This window comes from Ovis canadensis, chromosome 3, assembly GCF_042477335.2.
Source record: "Ovis canadensis isolate MfBH-ARS-UI-01 breed Bighorn chromosome 3, ARS-UI_OviCan_v2, whole genome shotgun sequence".
Taxonomy (NCBI): domain Eukaryota; kingdom Metazoa; phylum Chordata; class Mammalia; order Artiodactyla; family Bovidae; genus Ovis; species Ovis canadensis.
The window spans coordinates 139,438,555-139,449,246 of record NC_091247.1 but is presented as its reverse complement, the minus strand read 5'-3'; the positions used below and the strand labels follow the sequence as shown (position 1 = coordinate 139,449,246).

Genomic DNA, 10,692 nt, shown 5'->3' with positions numbered 1-10,692 from the left:
GCTGATCTAATAAGAGACCGTCCTTGCAGGTCTGTCAGTGGACCTGTAATGGTCTGTACCCATGGGGCACATGGTCAAATAATTACCTAAACCAGGGCACAGAAGGGGAAGCAGGAGGACTGGGACTGCCCTTGAGACAAAAGCTTCATCTGCAAGGGGCTTACAGCCAGGAAAGGGTCAAGTCTTTATCCCTGGCAATTCTGCAGGAAGGGGAGGCTGCGTTAAGAAGCCTCTTCGTATAGAAGCAGAAGGATGGGCTGTCGTCCTGACTCCTTATTAAGAAAGACTAAGGCAGAGAGTTGCGAGAGAGGAGATGACAGTGGTGAGGAAAAGCGAGGAGGTGATAACAAATGTGATGGAGGAATTTCCTGAAGAAGAAAGTCCAGGAGAAACCAAAGCAAGCTGTCTGGACAGCTGTCTTTCACTTTATCTTGGGGTCTTCTTGGTGGGTGAGCTCAGAGCTGGGGTCTTTCCCGGCAGGTCCTTGATTTCACTTGTACTCCCCAACCTGCTTTTGGCCTCCCCGCGGGGGCTGCAGTTCCCACTGCCAGTGACACAGCCCCCCAGCAGGAAGCTATAGCCCCCACCAACAGAGCTGGGCCGATAGCCATAGGTGCCGCTGCCGCTGTACCCAAAGCCGGCTCCCGTGCCTGCGGTCCCAGCCGTGGAGCTGCTGATGACGGCTGTGAAAGACAGAGGGAGGACTAATAAGTGTGTGTCCCAGGACAGGGCTGACCCAAAGTCCTCTCCAGCCTCCCAGCTCTACCTAGATTAAATGTGTCCCTCCTAAGTAACACTCCACATCAATTGGGGACTTGGCTTTAGACATATGCTCAATTCCTGAGCAGCTCAAGCACCAGGAGAATCAGCCCAGATCCCACAGGACCCACAAGCCCAGTGCCTTCTCATTCTTTGAACAAACAGGAGTAGCAGGGGCTTCCCCCAAAGAGCAGATGATGCCTACGCATCATGTAAGCCAGCAAATCTTGCGTTTAACTTAAGAAGATATTCTTAATTTTTTCCAAAGAATTTCCTGAGTGCTTGATATAGGAGGGTTTTTGCCGGCTTCTCTTAGGAGACCAGGCTGAATCCTTTAGGGCAGCATCTCGACTGCTTGTGCACGATGTTTCTGTGCACACCCGGGTCTCACTCTGGGTGAGGAGGTGCCCTTCTTCCTACTCACAGCTTCCGGCATGCAGCAAAGCCAGGATGGTGGGTGGCAGAAGAGCGTGGGGCTGAGAGTCTTATGAGTGAGGTTTCTGGGGAAGGGGCCAGAAATGGGGAAGTGTGAAACGTCAGAATGTGATGGGAAGCAGACCCCATCAGGGAAGAGGCTGCAGGTCTCAGCACAGGAGATTAGGACAATGTTGCTCTAGCAGGCAGAACCTAGGCTGTTCCATGGGGGTCCTGGTGGTAGGGGACCACTTCCTTTGTGTTCATTAATAGGCTAAAAATACTCTTTCAGAGGTGTGAAATACTCACATATGCTCACAGAATTGGTATATTCTCCAGACATCCTGCAAGGGGACAAAAGCACAGGTGAATCTCCATCACATGGAATCTGAGTTACCCTCACCCCAGCCTGCAACCGTCAGCCAGGCTAGCACAGCCTCCACAAGTCCTCCAGCTGGCCAGGTGGCATGACCTGCCCTGGGTGACTCTAAGCACCTCTCCCTGGTCTTTCCCCTTAGGAGATGTGTGACCTTGCAACCTTGGAGCCCCTGTGGCAACACCACCTCCCAGGGGCCCTCCTGCTGTGTTTCTCATCAGCCCACTTCTTCATCCCTATGAGGCTACTGTCTGAATAAATACATGTGTAGAAATACTAGCATCAGGTGTTGCCAATAGGAACTAACTTTATGACTTTAGGACCAATAAGTTCTCTTTTCTGGGTCTCATTCATAAAATAATGCCAGGTTAGAATGGGGATTTTCAAGTGTCAACACTTCATGTACTACCCTTTCAACTGTTGCTATGACCACATATAACTCATACTGTTATATGTTTAGTATTTTTCATTCACTGTCCTCTGTGACCAAAAAAATGTATTTCTCTTAAAAGGAAGTTTTATATCAACAGGATACATAGAAAACCAGTATCACTGGACCAAAATAAAAAGACAAAAACAGTAGCATTGAAAATAAATAAAACAAAAAAATTTGGCTAGATATTGTTGTCTGCTCAGAGACTTTGAACTTTGCAAGTGTCAGATCAGTGTCAAATATACAAGAGCACCATGCTGAAGCTTTCTCCTTGTAGCCTGAAGACTGGAAAGAAAACCATAAAGGAAATCACCTCTTATTATCTGACAGGATGCTGTTTAAGGCTATGTCTGTAGGTGACCTAAAAAGTATCTCCAACCCCTCCAACAGCCTGCCACCCACACCTGGGAAATTAAGCCAGAGGATTCCAAAAGTCTTTCCAGCCCTAACATTCTAAGAGCCCTCCCATCACCTACCTGCACTCCTCGCCCTCCAGCAGCTTGCGGTAGGTGGCGATCTCGATGTCCAGGGCCAGCTTGGTGCTCATCAGCTCCTGGTACTCACACATCATCCTGGCCAGCTCCTCCTTGGCCTGGAGCAGGGCGGCCTCCAGCTCATCCAGCTTGGCCTGAGCATCCTTCAGGGCACAATGGCCCCTCTGCTCAGCGTCAGTGATGGCCGTCTCCAGGTTGGAGCACTGAGGACCAGGAGGTGGCATTGCCCCCTGAGTCCCAAGGTACCTTGAGCCTCCCTTCACGGCCCCCCTCCAAGTGCTCGCTGTGGTTGGACCACGCTCTATCCTGCCCACTTTCTAGAACAAAGCCACACCCATGGGGTTAGTGTCCTGTCAACCTGGAACTGAGAGGCTTGTTATTCTCAGCCCCTCGGCCTTCTGAAAAGGCCTTTCCAATTGTTCCAGGATTCGGGTGAGAGTTAAGTGTGGAAGGATAAGAACAGAGGCTCGATCTGAGGAAAGGAGTTCTGAGATGGAAGACCCTGAGAAGAAGGGACATGGGGGAGAGTGTGTGATTGACAGTTCACCCCTCCCTTGGGAGTGAGCCAGGAGACCCCAAAGCCCCTTCACCTGCTTCTTCACACTCTCAATCTCTGAGCGCAGTCTTTGGATGAGCCGGGTCAGCTCTGAGATCTCATTCTTGGTGTGTTTGAGGTCATCCCCATGCCGACCGGCCACCAGCTGCAGCTCCTGGAACTAGGGTGAGAGGGGCCAACACAGGAACCTAAGCTCAGCCTAGCAGGCCGTGCCTTTGCCTGGGGAGTGTGGCAGAAATAGGTAGGGGTCCCTGCTTCACCAGGCCTATCAACAGCCTCCCACTCGAACACCTGTTCTCTGGCTTGATTTATCTGCCTTCAGCAGAGATGATCTCACTGAAGGTTTTAGCTATAAGGACAGTCAAAAGTCGCACACCCTCTACACTGCAGCTTTGCAACATACAACTTTGATTATGATACTTCTCTGCCGATAGCTCCTCAAAGTCAAGGTGAAATTCTAACAACTCCTAGCCTGGCATCAAGGTGCCTTGAGATCTGACTCTGTTAGGCTCTTCAGGCTCAGTTCTTACTGCCCTCATCCATCACCTACCTGGTTCCGCACCTCTGCCAAACAGTTTCAGGTTCCATAAGGAGCCCATGTGCTCTTAAATCTCTGAATCTGTGCACGAGCCCCTCCCTCCTGCTAGAAAACCCTCCCCCATTCATCCTCTCTTTTCCCCTAATCAGGTCCAGCTCAGCCAGGGTAGACTCACTTTCTCCAGGAGGCCTTCACTGGTCCCTGCTTGGGTGCCCATCTGTGCCCATAGTCCCTGGCATGCCAGTCTATAGATCTTACCACTCTGTACTGTGACCACACATTTCAATGTCTTTCCCATCAGACTCAGAATGACTGGGTGGCAGGGACCTTTAGTTTGATTTCTGAATTCCCAGTATCTAGCACAGAATCTGGCTAGAAAAGAGGTCTGGTGAATGAATGAGTGAACCAAAGAGGGAGCTGATGAGCCACCAACCTATTTTTTCTGGGACTTCCTCCCCTTCATAGCTCAGCTGAGTTCCAGGCTACTGGCAGTCTTGCTCAACATGGAGGCGCATTTTGTGTGTATGGGAGTGCGGGGGTAGATTTGGTTATATCCTATCACCATGGGTCACGAATTTGGAGTCATCTATTAGCTTGGGATTATTCCTGCATTTGATGTCATCCATTGAGTAATCAACAGAGAGTACTCCATTTTTACCCCAGAATACGGTAATCTCCCTCACCTACCAGCCAGATGACCTTGAAAAGTGACATAAGAGGAACACAAAGAACACGTGACATCCAGAACTCAGCGACTGTGCGCTGCCTGTCTGTCTCTGAGGGGTTGTCTAATATCTGGCTCCAGCATGGTCCTAGAGTCAGGGTTCCCTGGAAGGTAGGGGGCACTTCTCACTGTGCTCCTGTGTTTTATCTTTGGTGCTAGGTCAGGCGGCCTTCTGCATCTCTGCACAGTAGCCCTCCTCACCAGGGCATTAAGTCCCTGATTCTGACACCAAGTCGTCTCCTCCTGAGACAGGAGATTAAACTCCTGCCATTCAACTCCCAAGCCACCCCGAGCCCTTCTCATAAATCCTCCTCAGCCAGAGTCACCTCCTGACTTTCTGTCTAAATGCTATGGAACATCAGACATGTAGATTCAGACCCAGCCCCATCACTTATCAGCTAAATGACCTTGGAGAGTTATTTAAACTCCTTGAACCCCACTTCTTCACCTTCAAAAGGGGAGTAATAATAAGCATTCAAGTACTGTTTCTGGGATGACACTGATGCCATTCTGCTCAGTGAGTGCTTGCCCTGAGATGGAGAAATCCTGGTGTGGGTAACCTCAAGAAAAAAATGAACCCACGTTATGTTTATGCCTAATTCTTCTAGAAAGAATCTGGGATTAAGCACTGGTCACTGACAATCCAGAATGATTGGGCCACATAGCCATCACTGATCCTGGCTGGAAGCTGGAATGTAGAAGGATTTGGGGACTGAGGACTTGAGCTTGCACCTTTATCAAGAAGCCTCGGCCTGAGTTGTCCTCTAGGCCATGAAAGCCTCCCTTCCTCACACCCTTGCAGGTCAAATCTTTCTGCCCCTAAGGTAACAAGGGGGCTGGGGGAGGGGCAAGATAAGGTCTCAAGAGTGTGGGTTTCCCTTGAGAAGGAGCCTGATAAACCTCAAGGACAATTAGGAAGTCGCCATCTTGATCTGAGAAACTAAATTATCTGAAGACTCATTTCCCCACCCATAACCCATGAGAGGAGTCAAGATCTAAGGGACTCAAACCTCCCTCTTTCTCCTTGGAGTTGGACTTGAATGAAAAGATAGGAGTGACCTAATCTCAGATGATCAGATAATTTATTGTCATTAACAAGGGAGCTGAGATGCTAACTACTCATGTTTTCCTTCTTCCCAGAATTAGTTCAAAACTGTCTGCCTCTAAGGACATGGCTCCTGAGTTGCCCCACCCAGACCTGGTTCCCTAACCTCTGTCTCCCCAAGGTTCGTGTTTCTGTGACACACTCATTTGCACTCAGCTGTGTGTTTTCTCTGATGGCTTCATGGTTCCTAAGGGCAGAGCTGCCATCTCTTCCTCCTCTGGGGCTTCCCCAGCACCCTGGACAATGCTGTGCTCCCAGTGAGCATGTGGGCCATGGTAGGTCATGGAATGGACCAGAGGCCCCGGAACACATGACCTTGGGGAGGTGTGCAGCTCACCTTGGTCTGGTACAGTGCCTCGGCCTCCGCCTTGCTCTTGAGAGCAATGTCCTCATACTGGGCCCTGACCTCAGCAATGATGCTGTTCAGGTCCAGGTTGCGGTTGTTGTCCATGGACAGGATGACAGATGTATCACTGATGTGGGACTGCATCTGAGCAATCTCCTGCAGGGGCAACAAGGAAGCTTGAAGTGCCTTTTGTGAGCAGAAGAATCTGCTGAGGTGATGGGCCTGCCCCAGCAGGGAGCCCCCCAGACCCTCCCAAATAAACTCAAGCTGTGGTCCCCAAAACTTCCAAGAATGGAGTTCACTGGTCCCAAGGTTCCAACACCACATCTAAAACTGCTGGATGGTTTTGAAGTAGCCCAAGAAGAAACCGACCCCCATAATGTCACCTGAGACCAGTCAGGAGTGCAGAAGGTGGAGGGGAGAGAGCCTGGCCACCACACAAGGGACAGTAAGGACATTTGAGAGCCCATGAATGGGCCAACAGGCTGAGGCTTGAAGCCAGATTGTCGCAGAGGCGGAAGAAAGGGTGTGCGGACTTTCACCTCCATCCCTGGGGGCTCGTGCCTAAGACCCGAGGAAATTCCCAAGCCGCGAAGAGAAGACAAGCAGAAGTGAGAATATGCTTGGCTGAGGGTCAGTGGGGACCCCTTAGGGCCCCATGGCTTCCTGAAGGATGTGAGAGGGGACAGCTGGTGGCCAGGCTGGAGTGGATGGCGCACACCATCGGATGTACCAAGATTGATGTCACTCTTGCTTTTCTCTACAATGCTCCCAGCATCCCAACACTGAAGAGTCCCTGGGTTCTTAAAGTTCCTGATGAGTTAGTAACCGCTCATTCACACATCTGTCCTTCCAGACAATGGAGCCAGGATAGGGACAGGAACTGGGGGAGACTTACTCCCTCATACAGGCACGTAAAGAACTTGATTTCTCTCTCCAGGGCATCCACCTTGGCCTGCAGCTCCACCTTGCTCATGTACGCCGCGTCCACGTCCTAGGGGAATCCAGAGAGCCCCTGACATTGCCCTTCTTCAAGCCCAGACAGGGGTCTCCCAGGTGCTGGCCCCCCACACCCAGATCAGTGACTAGCTGCCCCAGAAAATGGAGTCAAGACACAAGGATCAAGAAGTGACCCCCACCCCAACTCACTGCAAGACCCTGAGCAGGTTCCTTATGCCTCCGGAACTCCTCTTGCCCCATCCAAGAATGAAATCTTTCTACTGCCTACTCTGTCTCAAAGAGAGTATGGGAGACAGCCCTACCTCCCTATGGTCAGCCACACCGTGGTCAGAGCTGAAGGTGAACCTGCAGCCCTTCTCAAAGCATATGCTGTTCCCCAGGCCACCATGGGCGTGGCCGGGGAGTGACTGTCCGTGTCTGCACTCCTGCCATTTACACAAGACATAGGCCTGGACAAAGTGAAGTTGCTAGATAAACATCAAGGTGCCCCCAGGCCGCAAATCCCTCCACCTTCTCTGTGGCCCTTCAGCTCCAGGCCCTTCTGCAGGGGGTAGAGACTTCAGTCTTTCCTGTGATTCACCTCCCTCACCCCCTACACTCCTCACCCTGCTGGACCAAGGGACACGCATCCTGTCCTCACCTTCTTAAGCACCACAAATTCATTCTCAGCAGTTGTGCGCTTGTTTATTTCCTCCTCATACCTGCAGGAGAAGCATCACGATGAGAAGGGTGTGTGTGGGTGTGGGTGTGTGTGGGAGTGTCATCATGAAAGAAGAGATGCAATGCCCATGCTGTGTACCTTTTAATAGATATTATTTTACATTTTTGCAAATCTGTCCAACTCAGGACTATGTGGCCAGCGTCGTGGGCAGGGTTTGAAGCAACCTCCTCCTGGACCTGGGGTCTGGATGGCTTGGGTCTAGATTTCCTCTGAAGCCTGGAGAGTGAAAAGGTTCTTCCTCCTCCCACTCCCACAAATCACAGGAACACACCGCTGCCTCTCTCTCAGTCATGATTTTTGTGTCACCCCAGCTGCCTGACACCCCTATCAATAACTTCACCCCATTGCCAAGCATGAGTCCCAAGGAAGTCAGACTGTCCCCTCGGACAGGAGGAAGGAACATGGCCTAAATGTCTAGGGTCTGAGGGAAGTGAGAGGAAGCCCAATGGAAAGTCCAGCTCCCTGCCCAGCTGGGAGGTTCCTGGGAACTTGGGGGCAACTTGAACAAGCTTAGGACCTGAGATGCTGTGGTATGTAGAGCTGGGCTCTTGTGAATGGGGAGCAAGAGAGTCACCAACTAGGACAGCCTCACCACTGCCTGAAATGCTGGCTGTCCACTCTTTAATCCACCTGGCCACCCAGAGAAGGCCCTGATCCTGTCTGGGCAGAGGATCTCAGGACGGGTCACTCTCACCTGAGCTCAGTGGCCCTGAGGCCAGAGGCATACATCCCAGTGCCTGTGGGGAAAGCCCGGGCCCAGGAGGCAGTCAGCCTGGGCGCAGGGTTCCACTCACCTCTTCTTGTAGTCCTCCACCACATCACGCATGCTCCTCAGCTCCGAGTCCAGCCTCACCCGGTCCCCGGACAGCGTCTCCAGCTGCTTGCACAGGTTGCTGATGTAGCCCTCGAAGATGGGCTCCAGGTTGTTCTTACAGTTGTTCAGATCCTGCTGCTGCAGCAGCTCCCACTTGGTCCCCAGCACCTGGTTCTGCTGCTCCAGGAACCTCACCTGGAATCCAGCCAACCAATAGTCAATGGCTAGAGGCCAGGGAATTTTCTTTCCTGGACAGTAGCTGTGTTCCCTTACATTACATAGCCTCATCCCTCAGAAAATGACTCTCCTACCCCTTCCCATCCAGGTCCTTTGTCTGACTGCAATTCTCTTTTGGGGAGCAGCCACTGATGTCAGGAGGGGCCTCACTATCCTCGCTTGCCCCTCATCAAGATCTGTCTCCTATGCACCTGTCCTTACCTGCCTGGACCAGTGTTGATGGTTAGCCTGATCCACCTTTCTTGGGTGAGTCCTTAGGCATGTAATCTGGCCATTCTGGCCTTCATGCTCTTAGGGACCCCTTCTCTGGGTTTCTGGTGGCCTGGCCTCTCCTCTGCCTACTCTGTCTCCTTCATCACCACCTTTCCCAGCCCAGCCAGAGGCTGGTATCCAATTGATCTGGGATCTCGGGCCCTCCCATGTTGCCTTCATCTCTGGCTGCCTATGACCTCAGAGCATTTCCCCAGGGGGAGAACCAGCCTTTTCAATTTGCAGTCTATGAACATTCCACCATTCCCTTGCACAAAACTCTCCAGTGGTTCCACATCACCTACAGGGTCAAGCCCAAATTCCCTTCTTGTGCTTTTCCGGTGTTCCAGGCCTGTCCCACCATTCACTCAACACACACAAACCCCAGTTCTCCCCATTCTTCAGACAAGTCCCATCAGGCTGCATGTGACTTTTCCCTCTCCTTAGGTTGCCTCTCTCCACCTCTGTCCTACTCATGCGTCACTGCCCTACCCCACTGTCACCTGCGGTGAGGTTCCCCTGCTCCCCTAAGCTTGGGAAATGTTTACTTCCCCAAACCCTCCTACCCCTTTGCTCTTCAGTGGTCCTCAAACATAAGAGTGTCTCGACATCACCAGGGGGCTTGTTAAAACCCAGATTTCTGGGCCCTACTCCCAGAATTTGCGGTTCAGTAGGTATGAGGTGGAGCCTGAGAATGTGCATTCCCAGTAAGTGCCAAGGTGATGCTGACCGATAGCGGTTCATGGACCCCTTTTGAGAACCACTGTTCTAGCGTACCACTATCCCCATCTGTCTTGCCTTATAGTTTAGGGTGTATTATATGTTATGAGTCTGTCTTTCAACCAGAGTCTGAGCTGGTCTGGGTCCCATGAGAGGAGGAGCTGGGCCTCAGAATTTCTAGATATCCTAAGCTGCCACAGACCTTGTCGTTCTCCAGGAATTCCCACCTTGTCGATGAAGGAGGCAAACTTGTTGTTCAGAGCCTTGATCTGCTCCCGCTCCTGGGCACACACTTTCTGGATCTTGGGGTCCAGCTCCACATTGAGGGGAGCCAAGAGGCTCTTGTTGATGGTGACTTGGTGGATGCCCCCAGGTGGGCACATGGGCCCCAGGACCACACTGCCAAACATGCTGCCGCCAAAGCTGCTGGCTCGGCCTCGGCTAAACCCGTAGCCCCCTGCCCGCCCACTGCCGCTGGCCATGTTGAAAGAGATGCTCCGAGCACACCCCAGGCTGTACAGGCTCCGGCTTCCGAAGCCCCCACTAAGCCCTTTGCTCCCTGCCCTGTAGGAGGGAGAGCTGCTCCCAGAGAGGACAACTGAGCATCCGCTGAAGGCTCCCTTGGCAGCTGCTCCCGACTTGCAGGTGAATTGGCGGCTCATGCTGGGGAGGCCAGCGAGCTGGAATGAGATGCCAACCCTTAGCTGCGATGCAGCTTACCAGCCTGTGGTCTCAGACGCCTCCTTTATAGGGCTCGGGAGGGAGGCACTGCCCTAATTTGTGGGCTTAGTTTGCCTGGAGCAAATCATTTTTTCCCAGCAAAATCAGAGACACCGTGCAAATAACTTAAACCTCGCAGAGTACTAGGCTTGCAAGCCTTGCTCCTGTAATTTGAGTCTTATCTAATTAACATGGGATAATTAGGCTGACTGAATTATCCCTAGAAAGATCTTGGGAAGTTTGTCACAGCCTCAAAATTGCCCTTCCCCAGGACGTGGGAGTGAGGGGACCAGATTGTGGGGGTGCAGAGGGGAAACCTTTAATTGACAGCATCATCTGTGAGAGATTTCACGACTGTACCAGAATCAGATGGGCTGCACCCAGGACCCTGGCTAAGCTGCTTTTATGTGGTTAGAAAGAGGCTCCGTGGCTTGGCTTCCCAGGGTTCCCGGAGGCAGTCTCACGGCTGGCCTGGGCCATGGAAGACGAGCCCACCAGGAATCCAGGCCCAGTCCTCTGGTTGCAG

At 52.0% G+C, this 10,692-nt stretch overlaps 1 protein-coding gene across 1 annotated transcript; it reads right to left on the bottom strand.

Annotated features, from left to right (window-relative positions):
- Positions 1 to 426: 426 nt before the first annotated feature.
- On the bottom strand, positions 427 to 10,108 carry LOC138438183 (keratin, type II cytoskeletal 73). The gene is made up of 9 exons (XM_069586373.1): positions 9,674 to 10,108; positions 8,221 to 8,435; positions 7,346 to 7,406; positions 6,644 to 6,739; positions 5,737 to 5,901; positions 3,067 to 3,192; positions 2,459 to 2,679; positions 1,483 to 1,517; positions 427 to 683 (listed from the first exon to the last, which is right to left on the bottom strand). The coding sequence occupies exons 1-9, from the start codon at positions 10,106 to 10,108 to the stop codon at positions 427 to 429; spliced, it is 1,611 nt and encodes a 536-aa protein (XP_069442474.1).
- Between the last annotated feature and the right edge of the window lie 584 nt (positions 10,109 to 10,692).

Bases quoted from the DNA above. Each gene is read 5' to 3' on its own strand.
- LOC138438183 (XM_069586373.1), bottom strand. From the start codon at position 10,108: ATGAGCCGCCAATTCACCTGCAAGTCGGGAGCAGCTGCCAAGGGAGCC. The intron at 6,740-7,345 runs GTGAGGACAGGA...GGATTCCCCTAG, and splicing joins AATTTGTGGTGCTTAAGAAG to GACGTGGACGCGGCGTACAT. The intron at 3,193-5,736 runs GTGAGCTGCACA...CTCTCACCCTAG, and splicing joins AGGCACTGTACCAGACCAAG to TTCCAGGAGCTGCAGCTGGT.